Source organism: Bos taurus, chromosome 5 (assembly GCF_002263795.3).
Source record: "Bos taurus isolate L1 Dominette 01449 registration number 42190680 breed Hereford chromosome 5, ARS-UCD2.0, whole genome shotgun sequence".
NCBI lineage: Eukaryota > Metazoa > Chordata > Mammalia > Artiodactyla > Bovidae > Bos > Bos taurus.
The window spans coordinates 39,879,401-39,906,589 of NC_037332.1; the positions used below are offsets into that span (position 1 = coordinate 39,879,401).

Genomic DNA, 27,189 nt, shown 5'->3' on the forward strand with positions numbered 1-27,189 from the left:
GAATTGTTCCAAAAACCCTACAGGGCCATGAGCAGGCTTCAGTTGTTTCTTGCTGCTCTATGTCTTTTCTTGCCAAATTATATATATGGAACCAGGGTACAGAAGGCCACGGGAAATAATGCCCCTTAGCTTACATCCTAATTAAGATAACTCATTAGTGAATTTGACAACAGATTTGTTCATTACCTGCTTGGGTAAATCAAACAGTCCATTCAGTAGCAATACTCTTGTATTATAATTCACCAATTTTTCATATTTTTTTTCAGATAATGAGCTAATTTCTGAGATATGTAATTTCAAAGAAAGACAGGACATGAAAACACAAAAATTTTACTTGGCCATCATATGATGTACTGGGTTAGTTCAGCAGACAGTTTTCAGATATTAGTAAAACTATATCATTATTTTCAAGTATCTTTCTGTTCAAAGTATGTTTAGGTGTCCAAAAGGAAAAAATCCTCTAGGAATTGGATTTTGGCAGGGGGAACTTCAGAAGCTACAATATTGAATTAATTAGTAAAATCTAGTATAATGTGTTAAAAAAAAGTTTTCACACAAATAGTGAGTGTCAGCGATCACCAGGTTGGAGGCAGGCTTGCACAGACGGGGAGAAAAGGATCCACCATGTTTTTCTCTCCATCTTTTCTGTTTTTACCTGCAAGAGGAAAGATCAAGGCTGAAGGGCAAGTGTTGATGCCCATTTAGGAGCAGGAAGCCATGTACTTTGAAAATTTGTCATATATCCTTAATTGGTAAGTTGAAATACGAACAAAGAACAACTTCTAGACATTGTGGATGAGAGTCCAAAAAGGAGAAGCCTGAAGAGACAAGCTTTGGCCCATTCAACCTGTTTCCCTCACAAATAGTGACTGACTTTCTAAAGAGTAAGAGTTGTAACTGAATCCCCTCTTCCCCTCTATAAACAAATGAAACAAAACAAAAAACTCCTAAAGCCTTTGTGATTTCACTCCACAAAGAACAATCTACCTACTGAAAATATGTTTGTGCCTTCAAGACTTCTAATTAAGAAAAAAAGCTTGAGGGTAAATTTAAGCTGTGACTTAAAAAATTAATCAGAGATTGGAGCTGGAAGTTGTAGGAACCTGTGTCTTGAGAAATATATTTATTATTCATGTCTATATGAACATTACGGCAAAAGGGGAGCGAAGTAAAAGAAAATGTTTATAAAAAGCCATCATGGGCAACACGTGAACTGGAGTTGTTATTATTCTCTTACATAAATATGGACTCTGAGACCCACAAGACCACAGCTTATTCAGCAGGTGAAGTGCTCTTTAAATCTATGCTCACATAATACCAAAAGCCAGACCATTCCCTTTGCATCACGTGGATCTTTTAATGACTATATCATATATCAGTATAACTATACCATTATAGAAAATCATGACATTAACAAGATGGTCATCCTCCTATGTTTCCTTACTATAACTAGGGATAGTTTGATTATAATTAGGCTATTTTGTAACCACTAGTATCCTCCTAGTTATAGTTATTTAAATAGGAGTAATCATGTATAGAAAAACTTGCTAGGAAAATTGCTGACTACTTGTTGCAAATTTAGTCCTATGATAAATGGTAACAAAGGTTACTTAATGCATTTGTCACTTCTATGTGTCTTTCAAATGTTAGAGATTTCCAAGTCTTTTGACGAGAGCTGAAGTTGATAATTTTTGAGATATTCTTTTTTCTCCCTTTCAAATGAAGTCTTGGTATTTTTGCAGAGAGAGAGGGAGTTGTGAACAGTCACACAGGAAGCCTCCCTAAACAGATGCACATTAGACTGCTATTTCTTGAATTAGTTAACAGTAGCTTTCAGCCTTTGAAGGAATATATCAAATAGTGGTCCTCCAAGTTGTTTAAATCACAATCAGAAGTACCTGGTGTCTTCTATTCAGGAACAGTCCCTTGCCCCTGAAGAAATTCTCAGAGGTGGGCAGGGGGCTCAAACACTGGCTGTTGAGGCCCTGAAGAATGTAGTGAGCTGATGCTCAGGAGTATATTCCTCAGTGTGACAGAGTCCAGACTACTCTGTGACACACCTACATTCTAGTGGGTCACACATTTTTTGCTGCTAAGAATATTGAAAATTCATAATTTTGTACATTATTTTTTTGTAAAAATGAAGCAGATTCAAGTATACCCTTTTAATTTTGCTAGCTCTTGCTTACCTTCATCCCAATGTACTTTCAGATAAAGGGGTTGGTGTTCCAGCAGTGTCCTGGGAAATGCACATGGACCCCAACCAAGTTCCTCACCTCACCCCATGTCCACAGAATGACTATTACTAGCACTGGACAATTAGAAGTCAAAATGACATTTTACTTTTTTGGAAAATAAAGAAATCTTTTGGATGTATTCCAGAATCTGCATTCACTCATGAGCATATCAGTCAGTTAAACATTATAATGGAAAAGTGTTTGGCAGAGAGAGCTTCCCATTGTACTAATCTAATGAGATATCCTAAGCCAGATTTAAACACATGTATGGGGGTCTAGCACACAAGGACTGAATCATGTAGTTACCTTTAAGGAGGAAACAGGGAAGGTGTAAACCAAAAATAGCTGGCTTTGTAGAATACCAATAGAGATTCACAGGAGGTTGGATTACCCTTTCAACATCTCTGCCCTTCTCTTTAGTCTATCTCACTTAACCTCAGTGATGATGGTAGTCAGATGAGCTATGTGATAGGAATTCAAAAGGACAAAAATCCCCTCTCTGCAGCTTCTTAAACTGACCACAGGTTTAGAGGGTAAAGGTTTTCTCTGATTTCCTTCATTTTCTTTTGCTTAGGTATAAAAAATTCTGTGACCCAGTCAAACTCCCAGGTTAGTGAGGTTGGCTGGTGGGAAGAAGATGGGAGTGGCAGGAAGCCAGTCTGCAAAAGGTACCATGAGGAAATAATTGCACATTTCTGAAACTCGAAATGGCAGATTTCACAAAAATCATATCAAAAAAATTGTTTTGCTTAAAAAGAATTATATGCCATTGAGTCTTCTGTTGATTATTTTTTCAATAATGAAGCTCAGGTGTTTTCTATTCTTTTTTAAATAAAATGAACCAAGAACAGAAAATATTAAGAAATTCTAATTTCAAGTAACTTAAAAGTTTACTCTGTAAATTAACTTCTAATTATCAATGCCTCAGGGTGTTCGGGTGGACAATTTAACTAATTATAAAACAAACCATATATCAACAGTAAAAAAGGATGCAAAATAAAAATTATCTGATCTGATTTTATATCTGGGGAAGTTAAATATTAAAGAAAAGTGAGAAAGATAAGTCCTTGCACTTCTAACATGCAGCAGTTTTGTTAGGATGACCTGAAAAAATTTATATGAAAGTTCTGTAGACACATACATTTTAATCTAAAACATTTAAACATTTTGAATGAACTATTTTTAAGGCCAAAAAACACATTGTAAAAATCAAGTTTAAAACTATCTATTATGATTTATTTACTCTTTTTGCTATTGTAATTATAATTTATAATGTTAATAGAGGAAAAAAAATATTATAGCTTTCTTTTGTCATCAGACCTATCATAAATACATTATGGGCAAAAATAAAATTGCAAAATTTGCATCAGTAACTTTTATATAAAATTAACATTTTTTATCAAAAAAAGGCCTACATTTTAACTTTTCACATTGATTACTTTATCTCTGAATATATTTGAATTAGTGCTTAATTAAATTGCTTTGCAGCAATGAACTGGGCATTATATATGAAGCGGGACTCCCTATATTCAAATCTTATTTTTTTGCTTAGTAGCTGAATAACCTTAGGCAAGTAACTTAGCCTCTCTGGGACTCAATTTCCTCATGTGTAAAATGGAGATAACAACAGTATCCATCCATCTCTTGAAATAGTAAATATTATATATCCTTGAATAATATAATAAATGTATACTTGCAATATGTATTTTGTTATTATATATAGTATATGATTTGTCATATATTATACAATTAGAGATACCAAGGGAACATTTCATGCAAAGATGGGCTCCATAAAGGACAGAAATGGTATGGACCTAACAGAAGCAGAAGAGATTAAGAAGAGGTGGCAAGAATACACAGAAGAACTATACAAAACAGATCTTCACGACTAAGATAATCATGATGATGTATGTGAACCCTCACCTAGAGCCAGACATCCTGGAATGTGAAGTCAAGTGGACTAAGATAATCATGATGATGTGAACCCTCACCTAGAGCCAGACATCCTGGAATGTGAAGTCAAGTGGGCCTTAGAAAGCATCACTATGAACAAAGCTAGTGGAGGTGATGGAATTCCAGTTGAGCTCTTTCAAATCCTAAAAGATGATGCTGTGAAAGTGCTACACTTAATATGCCAGCAAATTTGGAAAACTCAGCAAGTGGCCACAGGACTGGAAAAGGTCAGTTTTCATTCCAATCCCAAAGAAAGGCAATGCCAAAGAATGCTCAAACTACCGCACAATTGCACTCATCTCACATGCTAGTAAAGTAATGCTCAAAATTCTCCAAGCCAGGCTTCAGCAATATGTGAACTGTGAACTTCCTGATGTTCAAGCTGGTTTTAGAAAAGGCAGAGGAACCAGAAATCAAATTGCCAGCATCCGCTGGATCATGGAAAAAGCAAAAGAGTTCCAGAAAAACATCTATTTCTGTTTTACTGGCTATGCCAAAGCTTTTGACCGTGTGGATCACAATAAACTGTGGAAAATTCTGAAAGAGATGGGAATACCAGACCACCTGATCTGCCTCTTGAGAAACCTGTATGCAGGTCAGGAAGCAACAGTTAGAACCGGACATGGAACAACAGACTGGTTCCAAATAGGAAAAGGAGTACATCAAGGCTGTATATTATCACCCTGCTTGTTTAACTTATATGCAGAGTACATCATGAGAAACGCTGGACTGGAAGAAGCACAAGCTGGAATCAAGATTGCCAGGAGAAATATCAATAACCTCAGATATGCAGATGACACCACCCTTATGGCAAAAAGTGAAGAGGAACTCAAAAGCCTCTTGATGAAAGTGAAAGAGGAGAGTGAAAAAGTTGGCTTAAAACTCAACATCCAGAAAACTAAGATCATGGCATCTGGTCCCATCACTTCATGGGAAATAGCTGGGGAAACAGTGGAAACAGTGTCACACTTTATTTTTTTGGTCTCCAAAATCACTGCAGATGGTGACTGCAGCCATGAAATTAAAAGATGCTTACTCCTTGGCAGGAAAGTTATGACCAACCTAGATAGCATATTAAAAAGCAGAGACGTTACTTTGCCAACAAAGGTCCATCTAGTCAAGGCTATGGTTTTTCCAGTGGTCATGTATGGATGTGAGAGTTGGGCTGTGAAGAAGGCTGAGTGCCGAAGAATTGATGCTCTTGAACTGTGGTGTTGGAGAAGACTCTTGAGAGTCCCTTGGACTGCAAGGAGATCCAACCAGTCCATTCTAAAGATCAGTCCTGGGTGTTCTTTGGAAGGAATGATGCTAAAGCTGAAACTCCAGTACTTTGGCCACCTCATGCAAAGAGTTGACTCATTGGAAAAGACTCTGATGCTGGGAGGGATTGGGGGCAGGAGGAGAAAGCGATGACAGACGATGAGATGGCTGGATGGCATCCCTGACTCGATGGACGTTACTTTGAATGAACTCCGAGAGTTGGTAATGGACAGGGAAGCCTGGCATGCTGCAATTCATGGGGTCACAAAGAGTCGGACATGACTGAGCAACTGAAGTGAACTGACTGATACATTAAATTATGTAATAACAAATATTTTTATTTTATATTAATATGTGTCTTTCACAGCATAAAGACTGGAGCTATAAATATATATTTTGCCAATGTAAATTAAAATTAATTTTTAAAATTTGAACTAATTGCCATTTATTCACGCTCATAAAGGCTTGTGTATATCACTGATTATCTGTACCCCTCTTGTAATTTGACATAATTGTCAGTTTAATTTGGATTACTCTGGTAAATATACATTAATATATTAAGATCATTATGGACCAGTGAAATGAAGATCCAGGCTATTTAACAAGATCCAGGCTATTAAGTTCTGTAAAGCTTTCCTGCCTTCTCTCCTGGAATCAGAGTGAGGAGAAGCAAGTTTGTTGATTGTTTTTTTAAGGGAGCCCTGGATATAAACCCACTGTAGCAAAGAATAAACTCCAGTTTGCCAAAACCTGACCAGTTAGCTTACTAGACAAAGAGAACAATTAACTGAAGAAAAGAAGAAATCCTGCAATGAAACTTCTCTCACTGTACTTCAATGAGGAAAAAAAAAAGTAATTAAATTTATTCAGTGCATTCTTCATAGTGTCATCTACCAGTTTATAACCCTCATATTGTTATTTTTGATTTTTGAATTTGTAAAATGAAGGGTTAAACTAAATCACTTCCAAGATCCATCTTAAAGTTTAAAATATCATATCTCAGTCTGAAAGAACTACAAGTTTCATTGATATAATTGAACATTTCCTTGAATTTATGTCAATATACATTGTTTTGACATTAAAAAATACAATTTCAAATTATTACTGTACTTTGTAACTTTAGCAGTAATTAGGAAAGCTGCTATTTTTACTAGAGCTTTTATAAATAGAACTACTAGTAATTTCTAGCTTTGAAACAATCAAGCTACTTCTAAATTCTGCATTTATGATAAACAAATATGCATTTCAGCTTTAGCATTTAACAGTTACGGAGAACTGGCGCTTAGTAGCTTGTGAATTAGTTGATTCTCAATGGAAATGAGAAAGCTTAATTTCTGGGCAATCTTCACTATTAATAGATGTATTACTGCGGTATAGAGCCAACTGGGGTCAGGATGCCTCTGAATGGCGCCTGGTCAGTCATTGTTCCAACCAGTGTGGGCAGGGAGGGCCATTTTCCTGTCTCAGCCTACAAGGACTGATGAGATGGAATCTTTAGTGTGTCTCTGTGGCAAATTTTCTTGGCCAAAGTGGAAAGCAAAGGCAATTATCCAAGAATCTGAGGTAAATGTGTGTTTTTCTGACCCAAATACTTGAAAAACTACCTCAACTATTCTCTTTGATTTGGTGGTGATGATCTGGACACGTCTTTCTGCCTATATAAGTGAATCTCTTTTCTGGATGTCTTCACTAAGAGTGAGTGTGTTAGTGGGTGAAGGGTGGTAAGGTGCATGCATAATTTTATGTCTGTCTAACTTTGTGTGTATATCACATGAAACTTTTTAATCTGTCCTTCCTAATTTTATAGTTATTAAACTAATTAATGTAAAAGTCCTTTTGAATTAATTAAGGCATGCCATGCTTAAATAATAATTTTGAACATAAACCCACATTTGGTTATTTAATAATTTGAATATTGGAATTCTTGAACACAGTGTGAATATTTATGCCAGGTACTGCAGAAGTCTAAATCCTGATTAAACACCAAGAGTTCCACTAACTTTTAACTTGACGGCAGTCTCATTTTCCTTCTGCTTTCACAAATAGCCAAGGTTCCTGAGTTAACCATACAAATACAACATTAAATAACCCAAGAGGAGGTAATTCAACCTTTTAAAATAAATGTCTCTGGCTTTATTTTTCCCTTGATGTTTAAAACCCCAACCACTATTTATTAGCATGTGCTGGACAATAATGGGAAAGTGAGCAGAGCAGAACTGCAATCAGTAACTTTCGTAGCAGCAGTTCTACAACAGACTTGGTAGTCTTCTGGCTATTATACCAAATTAACTATTGAACATTTTAGAGTATTAAAGTATTAAAATTTTAAAACCTTAGGTACAAAAGTTTTAGAAATTAACTATAGATTTTATTTATTCCTACTATCTGAAAGACATCTATTATCAGAAAATTGAATTGAGGTTCCAAGGTAATTGTCACAAAATACATGGGTAATTCAAGGCAAGTCTCTCTTGAAATCTAAATTTTGTAGTAAAAAGGGATGGGAACAGTCTAGATGACCTCTAGGACTAATTCTAGATTTGAAATTGTATATTCCAGCTTTAAGATAAATGCAGGTATTTCATGTAGCTACTCTGAAGAAGTTAGAAGGGAAAAAAATGTAATTTTAGTGCATGCTTTTCTAATAACAGGGCCATTAGAGCCCTTTTATCTCAAACAAAGAAAATGTTTATTTCATGTTTTTTTAAGAAACAGTACTAATGAATCTGGAACAATGTCTCCAAGTAAATAGTTCAAAATTAAGTTTGTCTGGATAGCAAAGAGAGTATGCTTTGGATGTGAACTCTGCTAACAGAACATCTGGAAATAATAAATACCCAAGGGCATTTTCTGTAGAAAAGACTTAGCCAACTATTATGATTGTTAAAAATACAGCAGTATTATTCAGACTAAAAATTATATTGCCAGCTTCCATCAGGTTATTTATTTGACCATATTAGTTTAACTTAACCAACACAGAATTTAAAAGTGAGCTAGTCATCAACCAAAATGACCTCCTTAAGAAAGAATCTGGTAACCGTGTCATTAGGCCAAGTAATAAAAACTTCAGGGGATTACATCAAATAAAGATGACATCTTACTTACATTCATTTCCATTCTGCAACTGTATTTTGGCGTTAGAAATAAAGTAGAAATACGCACACATAATATTCTTGTCTAAATAAAAATCTACATAAAACTATGCATGTAAACTTCTAATATAAAAATACAAACTTGACTTGGGGATTCAATAGTTTGCATAGTTTTGTATTATCCACTTTAACTCCAGTTATTCTTTTTCCAAAACATTTCCAAATTTCACATAGCATAGGTTAGTATTGAGATTCAAACTAAAAGTTTCAGAGAATCAAAGTCTTTTTATCTTTTGTTTGTTTTTTAATCTCAGCCTTGTATTAAGAAGTGTTGTTTAATATGGTATTTAAGATATAAAAATGGGGGGCAGATATGAAAAGAATAATCATGACTGCATTTTCTATTTTTTCAATTTTAGTGACAAACATTATGTTCAGCCAGGTGTCAGGAGGGTGCTAACAATTGGTAGCACTACCAAGGATATTTATAATACAGCAGAAATGCCATGGAAAGTAGTAAAACACAGATGTCAAAGCCTAATTTCTTGCTTTTGTGGCCTAATATTATGGTCCATTTTTGAATATTGTCCAAAAGTGCACTCATAAAAAAGAATTTAACCTTGGCAAGCTACATAAATGTTCCCCAAAGTGCTGTCAAATGAATCCTGAGAAACCTTTCCTTATAAATGACACTTTTTTCTTTTAACTGAAAAGCATTAAGTCCTCTAGAAACATATTTAATTGCTAAAAACAACAGGGCTGTTGTGCACCAAAACTCACTTGATGAAGCAACCTAAATTACACTTTTATGGACCTATTAAGTACAACCTTTATTACAAAAACAATAACAAAATGGAAATTTGTATCAATCATCTTGATTTGGTTTCTTATATAAGAAGCCTAAAAATAGCTGTTTTTTGTTTGTTTAACTAAAAATAATTTTAGACTATAAAGGTCTTTTAGCTATTAAACAATTTGTTTGAGTTCTAAATCCCCTTGGCTATATCATACATGCCTGTGTTTTAAAGTTTTATTCTGAAATTGCCTCTTTCACTAATACAATATTATTTTAAATTGAGTCAGTGTGTGCTCTAACAGAAAAATAATTCACTAAAATTATCTACAAATTACTTTAAATGTCATAATACCAAGAATGGTATTACAATCTCTTATAAAAGTTATCTTCAGTTTTATATTAGTTATATTTTATCATATCATTTTATATTAGCTCTAGCTGGGGAATATTTCATCTTATTTTGTATCTATTTTTTTTTACTTACTGTTGATACATAGATTGAGTGGTTCTTGATTAACTTTAGAGTTTTTGAAGCTGATTATCTTCCTTGGTGTGATTTAGTGCTTAAAGTTCAGTTGTGCTAAAATTATATAAGGGTGAGGGAAAACCACCTGGAGTTAACTCTTTTCTCACCACCTGAATTGCCTTCTTCCATTCCCATAACATTCCTGTCCTTACATCAGAGCTCCCTTCCTTGACTTCTAGCCAAATATTCATAAGTGTTTTTTCAATTATTCGTTGAGACTTCTATTTGGTTTGCACAGGATAAACTGGAGGAAAAGAGGATCTTATTATCTTTCTGAAACACATTTCAAATGTCTTTATCTATTCTATAAACAAAACAATATGACTTTCAAACCATTTTCCATGAATTCTCTAGAACAATAATTTCTGAAAACCATTTAAAGACCACTTCATCACGAGCATTGTGTGGTTTTATTAAAAAAAGAGACTTGCCAACTCAGGCCAGGTTTAAACATTTGGCTACTCTGGAATGGTATAATTTGATGCCCTCCATAATGACATTCTTTAAAAATATATCCAATACTTATTTGAAAAGAATACAGTAATGCATAGGGGAAAAGAGTGGAGGAGGGTTCTGGGTAAAGATGCAGGCAACACATTCTCCTCTACTGCCTTTGGTAATTCAACCCTGGTGCCAAAGCTGCAGCCCAACTCAGTCCTTCCCAGGCTTGGATCAACTTCCTCAGAAGGCAGTTTAGTAGCTGCCACTTGTTCAAACATTACTTCTGGGTATGCCGTAATCTACGCTTCCTAGTAATATTATGCTATTTTTGAAAAAAGAGAAAACATGTACATATTTTCTTTATATTTTCAGTGTGTTTTATGTTTATTGATTTTTTTGTTAAAAATTTTTGGAGAAATTATAGATTCACATGCAATTGTGACTATTAATGAAGGAAGGTCCTGAATATCCTTCATTCATTTACTCACCACAGCAGTTTGCCTAACTAAATATATTAGCACAACCAGAAAACTGACATTGATACTATCCATCAAACTTGTAGTACAGATTTCACTAGTTTGTGTGTCTGTGTGCTTGCTTATTTCTAAGAAACTTTTAGTTTTATCACATGTGTAGACTTCAGTGACCATGACCAGAGTTAAGATACAGAACAATCTCATTATAAGGATTCCCTGCACTACATTTTTATGGCTACAACTACTCCCCTTCTTCTAATCTCTTTAAGTCATAACAACTGATAATCTAGTCTCCATCTCTATAATTTTCATTTCAAAAATGCTAAATAAATGGAGTCATAGAGTATGCAAATTGGCTGCTTTCCATGCAGCATTCATTTGAGATATAGCCAAATGGCACACATCACTAGATTATTATTCTTATTTCTGAATAGTAGTCCACAGTACTAGTATACCACAGTTGTTTAACCGCTCTTATGTTTAAGAGTATTTGTTTCCAGTGTTGGACTATCATGAAGAAAACTGCTATGAACGCTGTCCCTAATCTTTTCTTAATTTGTCTGTAATTGTTATTTAACCCATCCAATGATTTATTTTAAATTTCCAATGATTGTTTATTGTTTGTAGTTCTTTTTTCCCCCAAACTGCTTCATTTCATAGTATCTTATTTCCAACTCATTTTTATCATTTTCTCTCTTATTTGTCTAAAGATTTAAGCATGATTATTTTTATTATTATTCTGATGATTAGAGTCTCTGATGGACTCTAGACTTTACTGTTTTGTTTTTAATCCTCCCTGATTCATTTTTATGGCTTGTCATTTTTTATATAGTTCAGTATTTGATTTATCTAAATTTGTTGGAATCCTAAAAGGCTGTGTTGAATGCTATTTCAGAGATGGTATTCCTTTACATTTGCCCAGGCTCTGATGAAGAATGTTTATTGACTTATCTAAAATGTTTTGTGTTTCTAGTGAGTTTTTAGAACAGTGAATGAACACTTTTCCAAAAAAAAAAAAGTTTTCATTTCTTTCAATCAGGGCAGCTTGAATTCTATATATTGGGCTTTCAGGACAACATTGTTTAAATAAAGGTTGCTTTTAAAAGAATAATGTCAACACTATAGAAATACTAAGAGAAATATTTCCAAACTGAAAGGATAGAACTAGTATAAAATGCAGTTTTGGACATCAAAGGTGAAAATTACATGGCCAGTACTACCTCATAACTTGAAATTGCTTGTATAACTGGAGAAATAGGCAATGTGTGTCACTTTTATGGTCTCTTTTCCTTGAGCATCTGTGGACTTAACTAGTGGGTAAAGCAATTGAAGTTCTACAGGTTTTTACATGTAAACGCTTATGACTGCTACAGAATGACAATGGGTTATATTCGATTATTGGGCCATTTTCTATATTGTTTTCAGTTGACAACAATTGCTATTGTCTTCTTTATTTCTCAGTTCTAACAAACCTTAAATGGATAAGTGGGGAAGTGAGTTACCTCTGGGTAAAAAAGTCCTACAAAAGCAGATCTAATGTTACATTTTCCTTCAGCGATGTGTTTTTCTATATTTAATTTCAGTTTTATATTTAGAAACATTCATATTTAACTAATTCACTGCCTCCATTCTAAACTCAATTTAAAAATGATGATGAAAGGCACAAGCTTAAAATACATTTTTCACTCTTATTCAAAATTTCATCAGGCTTTACCTGCACAACCACCCACAACCAGGCAAATACACACACACACACACACATAGAATATAAGGGGGATACAAAATTTTCACTATGTATTCATTTACTGCAAGAGAACATAAGCTAAAAAATCCACATTTTCCAAATTATCCCTGAATATTTCTACTTTTGTTTAAGCCCTCTGATAAGGCATAATAGTGTATGTGTACTAAGATGGATATATTGTCAATTTTTTTTCCTCAGTGATCATAAGAGGAAATTACTTTCCCCTCTAATCTGTTCACTGTCCCTCTCACAGCACTGACATTCTCATAATTTTAGAAACGTCAGTTCAGATCACTGATATCTGAGTGAATTAGCACTGTGTATGTGCATTAGTCACTTGGTTGTGTCCAACTCAGAGACCCCATGGACTGTAGCCCACCAGGCTCTTCTGCCCATGGAATTCCTCAGGCAAAATGCTGGAGTGGGTAGTCAGTCCTTTCTCCAAGGGATCTTCCTGACCAAGGGATCAAACCAGGGTCTCCTGCATTGCTGGCAGATTCTTTACCATCTAAGCCGTTGGGCATTAATTTACCTCAGATTTAGCAAGCTCTTATATATTGTCTGATATATATCATGGTTAATATATTTATAGACATATATTCTTGAAAATTTGAAAGAAAACTGATTGAAAGCAATTTATAATCTAAATGTGCTATTAGACCTCACTACATAAAATTCATTAGTTTTTTATTAGCATGAGGTGAAAAATAATCCCTTATGTTTTCTTTTTTTGAGAATCTTGGTCTAGATGGGGTAAAAAGAATAATAGATTAAATTCCTTGGTCTTTTAGCTAAAAGTGGCCTTTTGGGTCTTTGCTGGCTGTGGAAATTTAATGAAAGTGATAAATTCTCTTCCCAGGACAATCTAGATACTCATTGAATTTTCCATTTAACTTCAGGAGATCCATAGGCCACTTGAAGCCTATCACTGGATTCCAGGTTATGATTTCCTAGACTAAATAAAAAAACATAATGAGGTGGGTAAACAATATTACTAAAGTCATACTATGTCATTACTCATCATTATTTTAAGAAATAAGGAAAACTTTAATTCTATATTCCATGATATAAATATATAAATCATATCTGAAGGTTTACTTTATATATATTTTTGACAAAAGCTATGCAGAAATGCATCTGACTATTTGAATTTCAAATTTTTATTGATGCAAAATGAATATCTTATTAATAATGAAATTTGGAGAATGATTATGCTGCTGCTGCCGCTGCTAAGTCGCTTCAGTCATGTCCGACTCTGTGCGACCCCATAGATGGCAGCCTACCAGGCTCCCCTGTCCCTGGGATTCTCCAGGCAAGAATACTGGAGTGGATTGCCATTTCCTTCTCCAATGCATGAAAGTGAAAAGTGAAAGTGAAGTCGCTCAGTCGTGTCCGACCCCCAGCGACCCCATGGACTGCAGCCCACCAGGCTCCTCTGTCCATGGGATTTTCCAAGCAAGAGTACCGGAGTGGGGTACCATTGCCTTCTCCCTTATCAATGCTAAGACTGTCTTTTATCAATGCTAAGACTGTGAAGAAAGCTGAGTGCCGAAGAATTGATGCTTTTGAAATGTGGTGTTGGAGAAGACTCTTGAGAATCCCTTGGACCGCAAGGATATCCAACCAGTCCATTCTAAAGGAGATCAGCCCTGGGTGTTCTTTGGAAGGAATGATGCTAAAGCTGAAACTCCAGTACTTTGGCCACCTCATGGGAAAAGTTGATTCATTGCAAAAGACTCTGATGCTGGGAGGGATTGGGGGCAGGAGGAGAAGGGGACAACAGAGGATGAGATGGCTAGATGGCATCACCGACTCGATGGATGTGAGTCTGAGTGAACTCTGGGAGTTGGTGATGGACAGGGAGGCCTGGCATGCTGCGATTCATGGGGTCGCATAGAGTCGGACACGACTGAGTGAATGAACTGAACTGAAGCAATTCTTTTTATCTGTGCTGTGCTGTGCTTGGTCGCTCAGTTGTGTCTGACTCTTTGCAACCCATGGACTGTAACCCACCAGGCTATAGTTTTTTTAACATTCTGTTATAGTGCAGGAACTCAGTTTCCATTGTTTTATGTTATTTTTCTTAGAACTAAAAGGCTTTAGAAGTAAAAACTTATATTTTCACATAATAACTGCTATACATTTTTTTTTTATCAACTGAAAATTTTATTAAACCCCCATCTTCAGAGTTTCTTTTTTTTTTTTTTAATTTTTTATTCCTTTATTTGCTATCAAAATGCTATACATTTTTATACTGGTTTTTACTTTTATAAAAAATACACACTATGATGATTATTAATTACTTAGTGTGAGTGGTCAAGATTATTAATATTCTTCGACTATATCTGCAAAACTTATTCTTCCCTCAGCATTCCAGGAGTTTACTGCAATTTTGATGGCTCATCTATTTTTTTTTTATTTTTTTAATTTTTTTATTCCTTTATTTTCTATAAAAATGCTATACATTTTTATACTGGTTTTTACTTTTATAAAAAATACACACTATGATGATTATTAATTACTTAGTGTGAGTGGTCAAGATTACTAATATTCTTCAACTATATCTGCAAAACTTATTCTTCCCTCAGCATTCCAGGAGTTTACTGCAATTTTGATGGCTCATCTATAAAGAATACGCCTGTCAGTTCAGGAGACAGGGGTTTGATCTCCGGGTTAGAAAGATGCCTTGGAGAAGGAAATGGCAACCCACTCTAGTATTTTTGTCTGGGAAATCCCATGGACAGAGGGACCTGGTGGGCTACCATCCATGGGGCTGCAAAGAGTATGGCACGACTTAGTGACTAAACAACAACAACATCTAAGTTATATGAAGACACTGATGTACATATATTATAATATAACCCCTATTGTGATAGGGCTTCCCGGGTGGTGCTAGTGGTAAAGAACTTGCCGGCCAATTTCAAGAGATGTAAGAGACATAAGTTCGATCCCTGGGTCAGGAAGAATCCCTGGAGGAGAGCCCAGCAACCCATTCCAGTATTCTTGCCTGGAGAATCCCATGGACAGGGTGCAGTCTGCAGTGCAGTGGCAGGCTGCAGTCCATAGGGTCACAAAGAGTTGGACACAGGGGAAGTGACTTAGCACACTTATTGCAATACTAATAATAATCATTTAACATGCAAACAAAGTCAATTAAATGCAAACATAGGCTATCCTTGGAAGCAGCTTAGCAGCAAGTTGTCTGACTAGTAAAAACAGTGAATAATTCCTCTCCCAGATAACTCTCAGACAGATGTCCAAGAAAATAAAATGGAAATATTGAAACTATAGGAACTTTATTGAATTTAACATTTTGTAGCCTTGGAGTTTAATTAATTTTCAATGAGGGTTGTGTGTAATAAATACCTAGGTTTATTTGGATAAAGAAATTTCAGCTAGACTTCTAATACTCTAAAGAAGAATATACTTAACTGGAATAAGTGTTTTCAATATTTGCTCAGTGAGACTACCTTTGCTCTAGAGGAAAATGCAGGACATATATGAGATTGACTGAAATTATATTTTTGATCTGGATTTAGTATGGGTAATATTAAAAACCATGTGTATCATCTCAGTTACTAATAATTTATCTGATTATGCAAAAACTGATGAAAAGTACAATCAGATCAGATCAGTCGCTCAGTCGTGTCCAACTCTTTGCGACCCCATGAATCGCAGCACACTAGGCCTCCCTGTCCATCACCAACTCCCGGAGTTCACTGAGACTCAGGTCCATCGAGTCAGTGATGCCATCCAGCCATCTCATCCTCTGTCGTCCCCTTCTCCTCTTGCCCCCAATCCCTCCCAGCATCAGAGTGTTTTCCAATGAGTCAACTCTTCTCATGAGGTGGCCAAAGTACTGGAGTTTCAGCTTTAGCATCATTCCTTCCAAAGAAATCCCAGGGCTGATCTCCTTCAGAATGGACTGGTTGGATCATGGTCAATAAATATTTTAGTACGTAAAGTGTGAAAAAATAAAATGTTAACATGCTATTGAGACAGAGGGAAAAAGAGAACTATGAAGTTATGAAATAGAATTCTGCATCTCACTAAATATTATTAATAATAAAAACACATATGTGAATTTCACAACTTAGTAGAGGAGATAACTCATATGCACAAATTGCTATAAACCTCATTCAACAAAATAGTTATTGTTACCGAGTTTAGAAAAGAGGGTTAATATTTAGGACATCAAAAAATGACTTATGAGTTTTGTACTTTTGAGCTAATCTTTGAAGGATGGAGGGCTTCCCTTGTGGCTCAGCTGGTAAAGAATCTGCCTGCAATGTGGGAGACCTGGGTTCAATCCCTGGGTTGGGAAGATCCCCTGGAGAAGGGAAAGGCTACTCACTCCAGTATTCTGTTCTGGAGAATTTCATGGACTGTATAGTCCATGGGGTCGCAAAGAGTCAGACTAGACTGAGCAACTTGCACCTCACCTTAAAGGATGGATAAGACTTGGGCAACAAGCAATGAAAACAGGATGTGGAAGGAATGTTGTGAACCAAGGAACAGAGGTAAAAATCTTAGGATATTTCTGTGGACTAGTTGGTCAGCAGGAATGGTGAGAGATTAAAGCTAAACAGGCCTAGGTCACCACACAGTATGGAACTTCTCAGGTGCTTAGCTAAAAGGAATGGTCTTCATTCTTTAGACAGTGTGAAGAGCAGATGAATGATTTTAAGTAAAGTGAGGCAGGTTTTGAGCTGGCCTCACAGCTATACAGCAGAGATCAGTAGCAAAGTGGTGGGATTTTCAATAAGCATATATCCAAGTACATTCTCAATCATTTATAAGAACAAAAGCACAGGTTTGAAAATCAGCAACAAATAGAAACATGATACCTGTAAAATCATTTTTTATTCTAAGATGATAGTGGCAAATGTGTTAACAATTGAGGTTATATATTATACAGAGTGAAGTAAGTCTGAAGAAAAACACCAATATAGTATACTAATGCATATATATGGAATTTAGAAAGATGATAATGATGACCCTATATGAGAGACAGCAAAAGAGTCACAGATGTAAAGAACAGTCTTTTGGACTCTGTGGGAGAAGGAGAGGGTGGGATGATTTGAGAGGGTAGTATTGAAACATGTATATTATCATATGTGAAACAGCCCAGGTTCAATGCATGAGACAGGGTGCTCAGGGATGGTGCACTGGCATGACCCTGAGGGATGGGATGGGGAGGGAGGTGGGAAGAGGGTTCAGGAGGGGGGACACATTTACACCCATGGCTGATTCATGTCAATGTATGGCAAAACCCACTACAATATTGTAAAGTAATTAGCCTCCAATTAAAATAAATAAATTAATTTAAAAAAACAATTAAGGTTATAAATAAACGTCATCAGTATATTTTTTTTTCGATAAAAGATTAAAAAAAGAAACATGCTGTTCAAACACGAGAAGTATTAGCAGAAACTGAGAACTTCTGGTAAGTACTAGGTTTAAAAGCACAAACGTTTAGTAGGAGGTATGTGGTATAAGTTTCTAGAAGATATGTAGTTAGTAAAACAAACAAAATCAGTTTTGTTTACTACTTGTCTGGCATAAATCAATCTTAGGCATGGGTGAAGAGCTGTTCTCAAAGATCAAGACTCTAAATATATAAGAATTCGTACCAGAGTTACCAGAAAATTATACATATTTATGCAAGTCAAATAGCTTTGGTTTTATGATTCTAAAATGTCGAAACTCTTACCTCGCACAACAAGGTCAGCAGAGGCTGAAGAATTGTCTACAATTGTCTGAGCTGTGCACGTGTACCTCCCAGCGTGTTTCAACTGGGCATTTCGGATGAGCAGCTCCCCATTGGAATCCAGCTGTCGGCAAAAACAGCAGTCATTCAAATCAGTAACTTTTTCACCAATTAAGTGGTATTTAGCATATGAGAGGTACATTTTCCCCTAACAAAATGCAACCATTTTCATTAAAAGGCATCTCTTTTGGATGTACTGACAGTGTGTTCTTATGTTACTTAAACTTCTGGTCTTCAGTATCTGAAGCGAAAAATAGAGTGAATGACTTAAGGTCCATTTTAGCTCTAATGTCTTTAGCATCCCATTATTCTTATAATCAGAGGTCCTTTTGAGAAAACCCACAGGATGAAACTTGATATTGATGTTGAATATCAATGAGGATACATACATGCTCTTTGGCTACGAAGAATTATTAATTTCAAGATGTGTCACCGTTCATTTTACAATGATAATGAACGTGTGTAGAAAATGTTAAAATGGACAATTCTACTAACATGTTCCATTTGGGCCAAAATATAAGCTCCATGTGGGGAAGGATTTTTGTCTCGTTCACTGCTCTATGCCCAGTGCTTAGAATAGTGTTTAACATATATTTTTTGAGAAAGGCTTAAAGGAATTTTGCTTGTGAATGACAAGGTACCATTTCAATGCAATTTCTAAAAATAGCTAATATTTATCAAAAGTCTCCTCTGTACAGCTCTTCTCATTCCATTCTCTTCTGTGGACAGTTCTATGAGATGAGTCCTAATTTGTACATTTTATTAAAGACAAAAGTTAGACAGAGCATCCAAGTAATTTAACTATAGTTACTTTGTTTGTTTGGTTAGGAGGAGCATAACATAGTCCATACTCATTATCTCCAAATATCCTCTTAAAAGACAAATACAGAAAATTCAATTTTTAAACAGACATTTGGTTTTCTAGCGAATCAAAAATATTGATTTACTATTGCGATCATAGATATCCAGATAGATAAAAGGATGAAAAACTAATGGTTAAGTCAGTTTTTCATGAAGGCATTGTTTCTTTTATACGACATACTTGCAAATTTTAAATTCTGATTATTTAATGACTGTATGTAAAATGAATGCTCTGCTTCACCATTGGTTCTGCCAGTGGGCCCTTTACATATTAAATTTCCTGCTGGTCTTAGAAAGTATTTGGGTTGCAATCCTTGCTTGATTAATAAGATTAATTAAGAATTTAGTTATAATCGGAACAGATTGATTCAATTGATTGTAACAGAATACTGCTAACTTCATATAAATATCTGGTCAGTGGCCACACACCTTATTCCTTGCTCTTAGCCAGTTTCAGTAAAAACACAGCTACAGATAATACAATTTCATGTTAGTTGTAGAACTTCCTGCCCCTTGAGGTCTAAATTGGGTAAAAATTCAGATTTCAAGATTTCTGTGCAGTCCTAAGGTAGGGGATTTCTTTCCCTCTGTTCTCTTGTCCATTTATTTTTTTTTGCCATATTAAGGAGCCTTGGACCAACCCTTTCTCTATTTTGCCTTGAAACCTACTAACACAATGCTTCCCCTAGTAAAGTAGGTTTACAGGAGAGTTGAAGTTCAAGGAATTGGTTGTATCCCACAAAGTAGAGCAATTATCATCCAATACATATTTCTATTCTTAAAAGTCCTATAGGTCATACTGTAATTGAGGATTTCTCAGTGACCTTTACTTCTCCCAGTTCCCTGCCATCTTGTTGGCGTTTGTTCCCAGTCCCATATCTTACCTCTGACTGCTCTTTCTTGTTTCCTCTAGAAACAATCAACTATTCTTCTTTCTTTATGTTGAGCTACTTAATTCCTGTATGATTGCTTGCATCCTGACCATACCTAATTATCAAAACCCGACTTTCTGTTTTTAGCTTTTGCCATTTATTTACCTTACTCCTCGATCCATTTCAAGCTGGTTCCTGCTTCTTAAACTCATTTTGCATGATTTCTGATAGCATTTGACCTTCTGTCCCCCAAAACTCAACTTTTCTTCTCATCTGTGACAGCACATTTTCCAGAAATTTTGAGAAAACTCTCAACCCTTTCTCTTCTTCAGTTTCAATTCCATCATATGAATTATTGGATTTATCCCTTTCTCTTCATCACCATTCCTCTGCCTTTGTCCAAGCTACCAATATCCGTCACTGAACTGCTGCTGCTGCTGCTGCTGCTAAGTCACTTCAGTCGTGTCCAACTCTGTGTGACCCCATAGACAGAAGCCCGCCAACCTCCCCCATACTTGGGATTCTCCAGGCAAGAACACTGGAGTGGGTCACTGAACTACTATATCCTATTTGGTCATGACCTCCACCCAGTTCCTATTTATTCTCTTCTCCATTTGGCACCCACAGTGACCTTTTAAAAATGCAAATATGATCAAAGCATCCCTTTCTATAAAAACAAACAAAAACCTTTAAAAATATTCCCCTTCTTGGAATAAAAGCTGTAAGTGGTATGATGGTCAACCTGGATCCATTCTCTAAATTCTGTCCAATATTCCAGCTCACCAAGTGCCACCATTTCACTTACACTCTGCTTTCCAGAACATTCCCTTTTTAAGGCTTAATGTATCTTGTTATCTCTTATCCCTTGTTCTCCAAAGTGTTTCCTCTCCTGGATTTGGTCCCCTTATATCCTACCCTCTCCCCACCTTCACCGAAATAACATTTACCGTCCCCGACCAGATTCAGTTCAAGTCATTTCCCTAAGGCAGTCTTTCTACTTTCTGTTGTTATGTTTTGCCATAGCACAATTTACTTAATGTGAAATTATATATCTCATTTCAGTAAAATATTTATACAATTATATGATTAAAGTTGGTTTCCCTGAAGGAAAAACCTTCCCTATTTTATTCAGCTTTGTATCCCTGTGTTACTCACATACAGCTGTATGTGCTGTATCTCTAGGGCCAGCACAGCAGTGCCAGGAACATAAGACCAAAAGTACATCATCTGAATGGACAAGTCGACATGCTTATTAAGACTCCTGACATCAAATCTTGAGATAATATGTACTTACTTTTTAGCTACAAGCAGAATTAGAATAGGAAATTCATATAGTCTATCACAATTGCAGCATTTTGTAAGCACATGATGAGACTTATTTTGGTGTCAGGATGAAACACATTCTTGCTACTTCCTTTCCCACTTCCTGTACCCCAGTAACTTACACTTTACTATGTGTTCTCTTTTCTGCAGACCTTTGTTTACATATTGTTTCCATTGCCTGGATTCTCTCATTTCCCACTTCTATCACTTGGTTAGCTTCTAGTTGTTAGCTGCTCCTTTCTCCTCTGGAATCCAAAGTCCCAGTTATGGAGTTGTCCCTTGTATATTTTCATTGTAACTATTCCTTTCTACTCTAATTGTTTAGCTTTTAATTTCTTCTACTAGATTGTAATTCTTTGAGAAAGAATTTAGGACTTATTTATTATTATATACAAATTACATATTGTGATATCTGACATACAAGAGGAATTCAGCCAATAAATATGGAATAAATGAATTAAAAGAGTTATTATCTACAATGTTTTTAATAAATTCTTTTAGTAATTTCTTGTGATTTTTCAGGTAAGATAATGATCATATTATCAGATAAAATACCTGAATTAAGAACAACTGTTGCTGTCATATTCATGAGATCAACTGTCAATTAATATTATATTTCAAATTATTTGAAAACTAATTTCATGAGTAAATATAAACATTTTAGGAATAATATGTAAATTTATAGACAAAAGAATGCAGTTGACATATAAGAAAATGGACACCTCTAAGTTTTACAACCACCTGTATCTGTGGTAGGGGCTTCCCTGGTGGCACAGTGATAAAGAATTTGCCTATATTGTAGGAGACATGGGTTCAATTCCTGAGTTTGGAAGATCCCCTGGAGAAGGAAATGGCAACCCATTCCATTATTCTTGCCTGGAAAATCTGGTGGACAGAGGAGCCTTGCAGGCTTTAGTACATGGGGTCTAAAGAGTCAGACTCAACTTAACAATTAGACAACAACGACAATATCTGTTGTAAAGAATTAAGCCTACCAAAAAAAAAAAAAAAAGCCTTTACAGAGGCCAAATTTGTAATGCAAATCACAAATTTACAAAGAGAGGTTTGCCTTTCCCTCAGCTTCTGGAAGGTAATCTTTAGTATCTTTCTCTGCCTGGTTATCTTGGGTCATACTAAACAATTCTAATCATGCGATTTAGGGTGGCCATTAGCTGCAACTGTGTAGTTTTAGAGTAGGGGCTGGCCATGCCCAAAAGATGAATATTGTGACTTCTAGTAGCAGCTTTGCTGCTGCTGCTGCTGCTGCTGCTGCTAAGTCGCTTCAGTCCTGTCTGACTCTGTGCAACCCTATAGATGGCAGCCCACCAGGCTCCCCTGTCCCTGGGAGTCTCCAGGCAAGATCACTGGAGTGGGTTGCCATTTCCTTCTCCAATGCATGAAAGTGAAAAGTGAAAGTGAAGTCGCTCAGTGGTGTCCGACTCTTAGCAACCCCACGGACTGCAGCCTACCAGGCTCCTCTGTCCATGGGATTTTTCCAGGCAAGAACACTGGAATGGGTTGCCATTTCCTTCTCCAAGTAGCAGCTTTGAGTCATGTAGTAACCATCAACCTAGAGATTGAGATTAACTATTATATTTGGGCAATCAATCAATGCCGATATGATTAAGCCCCAACTAAATCTCTGGACATCAAAACTCAAGAAAGACTCCCTGGTTGGCAATACTCTGTGCATACTGCCACACACCAAAGTGATACAGTAACATCTTGACTCCAAGGGGAGAGAACAAGGGAAGCTCTGTGTTTGGTACATCTTCTGGACTCCACCCCATGCACTTCTTCCCTTGGCTGATTTTAATCTGCATGTTATTCCACGGGGTAGCAAAGAGTCGGACACAACTTAGTGACTAAACAGTAGCAGCAGCATTCAGGTAATAAATTATCATCATAAGCATAATAGCTTTCAGGGACTTCTAGAAAATCAAAGCTGAGGGTGGTTTTGGCAACTCTTGGAACTTGTAGTTGGTTTCAGAACTGAAGATTGTCTTGGGAACTTGCCTAACTTTGTAGTTCGCCAGTTCCTCATAACCAACTCCTCATATTCCTACTAAGTAGAATTCATCTAAGAGAGGAAGTAAATAAATATTATTTTATTATTTATAACTCTTTTTAGAAATATTTGAAGTAAATACAGAGTAAAATTGTGTATATAGGGAAGGTAATAATAGAAGAGTTTTTCTTGAGCCATCATAGAGGCTAACTGGCACATATTTTTCAAGAAAATTCTAGTGAGAAAAAATAATGTAAAGTAACTATAGTAAAATAAAAATAATCAATCACTATATATTTATAAAACAGACTAATGTACTTTTACATTCTTAATAGACTGAATTTTGACACTAAATATTCAGTAATGAAAAGATATTAAATAAAACAGTTTAACACTATTATGACACAAGATAATAGCTATATTTTAGAAAGAATAATGTTTGCATGAAGTGAAAAGCACTTAGCTCTATTATATGCTTTTATTATGTGAACTCACTACTTTGGTTGCTTCATGCATCTAATGAAAGATAATCCTGTTGTTAAACTCTGGCTATTTCAATGAGCTATGTGATTAGATTGGAATTAAAAATAAAACACTTCAGAAATTAATTTTTTTTTAAAAATTCAACCTTATAATAAAAAAATGAGGGCAAAAATAATTTTAAAAAATTGTGGAACCATAGCTACTCTTTGTAAAATACTTGAATGCTATATACCTAATAATCTTCTTTTAATGAAATTGCTATAATTTCCTCCCCAAATCTCAGTTTGAAGCATATTGCTTCTTTATATTCACTTACTTAATTCTGAGAGGAATAATGTGGTCATTTTTTTTATACTTTTCACATGCAATGAAAAACACAAACTATTTTATGTCTTAACATATCATATTAAAGTTATACTTACTGAATCTTCAGAATTAACTCCTTAAAAACTTTTAATTAAACTATTCTAAAAGTTTAATGCTAAACTCACTTTAAATGTCAGCCCTGTTTTAAACATTAGGACTTGGGTAGCTAATGATACAGAGAAGGCAATGGCACCCCACTCCAGTACTCTTGCCTGGAAAATCCCATGGACGGAGCGGCCTGGTAGGCTGCAGTCCATGGGGTTTCGAAGAGTCGGACACGATTCAGTGACTTCACTTTCACTTTTCACTTTCATGCATTGGAGAAGGAAATGGCAACCCACTCCAGTGTTCTTGCCTGGAGAATCCCAGGGGTGGGGGAGCCTGGTGGGCTGCCGTCTATGAGGTCGCACAGAGTCAGAGAGGACTGAAGCGACTTAGCAGCAGCAGCAGCAGCAGCTAATGATAGGTTTACTCACATAAAACAATAATAAGGTACTTTAACATTTATTCTCATTTGGTCTATTTTTGGTGAAGGTGTGGTGTTGAAACACCTCAAAAGGAAAGCAAAGAAAAAATATACTATATCACTTCCAATCGAGTTGTGTATGTACAAAAGCTTTGCTGAAGCTTTTATAAATGATGCTAGCGCTTTCCATACCTCAGGAGAAGTTGAGGTTCTCAGTGGTTGACAGAACGCTTACGAAGCAAGTAAAGATCATGGATCTCAGCACATTCTAGCCGCAAATTAGATACGAATGCTCTCTATATTTTCACTACAAACCGCTGCTTGGCTGAATTACAAAATGCTTCCCTTCATATGAGGAGGGTTGAATCACATACTGGAAATTGTGATAGCACAGCTCAGGGATGTTCCAAAGTGTATATGTGGTTTACCACTGAGAAATTTCCCAAATTTAAGTCAAAAGACTTTCAAAATATAAATGCCCATTCCTTCCTTCCCCTTCTCCCGTGAACTAACTTTGAAAAATCATTCCTGTAGTATAAATGAATCTGAATTACTAAGTTGTATTAACAAATTCAATTAACCATAATGAACAAAGAAATATGCTAAATGGTATGTATATACAAGGTCTGAATAAAGCTTAGAACTCATAATGTCTCTATAGAAATATCTATTTTGTTACATTGAAGTTCAGAATGAAGAGACAAATATAGAAGGTTGGACAAAAGCAGAGCCTTTAAAGAGAATATTTTAGAAACCTATAAGGAAAATAAATAAATATGTATAAAACATGCTATATCTATGAAAAATATTTTTCTTTTTTACTTTTGGCTTGCTAGGTTAAAAAAAGGATAACTGCAGCAAATTCATCAGATGCAACTGCAAACTTTAACATCACCATCATCAACACAACAACAAATATTTAGTAAGGGTTTTATAGGTGCCAGAGGCTAATACAAATACTTTGCATGTGAAAATTCATTTACAACCACCACCCTAGGAGAGAGGTGCTATTCTTAACTTTATTTTAGAGATGAGGACACAACACTACTCTTACTACAACCACTACTACTGCTACCACTGTTGCTGTGAATAGGATACTACTTCTGCTGCCACTAACACCACTATTAGGAATGCTAGCACAACTTCTACTATTGCTACTGCCATTGCTATTGCTACTGTGAACAATTAATATTTGATCTAACTTATTTATTAAAGGCTCTTTAGATGCTTGGCTTAGTGGTAAAGAATCTGCCTGCCAATGCAGGAGATGCAGGAAACTAGGGTTCATTCCCCAGGCCAGGAAGTTCCCCTGGAGGAGGAAATGACAACCCACTCCACTATCCTTGCCTGGAGACTCCCATGGACAGAGGAGCCCGGTGGTCTACAGTCCATAGGGTCACAAAGAGTCAGACGTGACTGAGCACACACACACACTACGCTAGATGCTTGGCAATGGGCTTGCTACTTTAAATATATTTTCTTATTTTTTGTATAATGTTCAGGGAGATATAGTTAATCTTTCTATTTTATGGATAAGGGATTTGAGATTTTAATTTAAGCTACTTGTAGAAGGCTTCCCAGGCGGCTCAGTGGTAAAGAATCTGCCTGCTGAGCAGAAGACCCAGGTTCATTCCCTGGGTTGGGAAGATCCCCTGGAGAAGGAAATGGCAACCTATTCTGGTATTCTTGCCTGGGAAATCCCATGTACAGAGAATGTAGCCCTGGTGGGCTACAGTCCATGGAGTCACAAAAGATTTGGACACAACTTAATGACCAGACAACAACAACAAAGAAGGCTGACTAATTAACCTATTTTCACCAAGTTAGGCTGCTGCCGAAGCAGTACTTCATGGATCAAACATTTGAATTTAGGTTCACAGTTTAGTAGGTAAAAGTGGATATTTTCTCACAACAGGAAAAATACAACATGTTATTATTTTCTTTTTTATTTAAATTTTAACCTAAACACTAAAGCATAAGAAAATAGAGTAGTACCATGGCCATCCATATACTAACCAATTAGATTCAACAATTACAAATTTCGTGCCATATTTGCTTTTATCTATGTATCAAGTTATGTGTCTATCTAGTGTTGAACCCTTAAAAAATAAATTACGATACTATAATTCATTTCTTAAAATATTAAATTGAATCTCCAAAAAAGTAAGGCCATTATCTTTATCACAAAATCATTTTCACACATGGCATAATTAACCTATTCAAGTTAGTGTTATTTTAAGTAATGTATCAGCTCTAAATTTGCTTGAATGTTAAAAAAAAAAAACTTGAAAATATAGGGCTTACAAAAAATTTATGATTGTCATAACAAATAGACACACTTAAATATATTAGGGAAATCATGTAGGACAACTACTAAGATGTTGCCCAGTACTTATAGGATCAATGGAACACTGACTATCCCTAAATTTGGCTATTCTGATGGCTAAAGTGTTCAATTTTGATCAATTGGATCATTTAAAATTAAAATTCACAAGGAAGGAAATGTCTACTAAGC

At 35.7% G+C, this 27,189-nt stretch overlaps 1 protein-coding gene across 5 annotated transcripts in view; it reads right to left on the reverse strand.

Annotated features, from left to right (window-relative positions):
- CNTN1 (contactin 1) overlaps window positions 1–27,189 on the reverse strand; it is a 404,879-nt gene that overhangs the window by 108,864 nt on the left and 268,826 nt on the right. For 3 of the 5 annotated variants that reach the window (XM_010805057.4, XM_059886103.1, NM_174280.2), the window contains 1 exon segment: window positions 18,239–18,359. In XM_010805057.4, coding sequence (XP_010803359.1) covers window positions 18,239–18,359 — 121 coding nt within the window. 5 annotated transcript variants of the gene reach the window in all.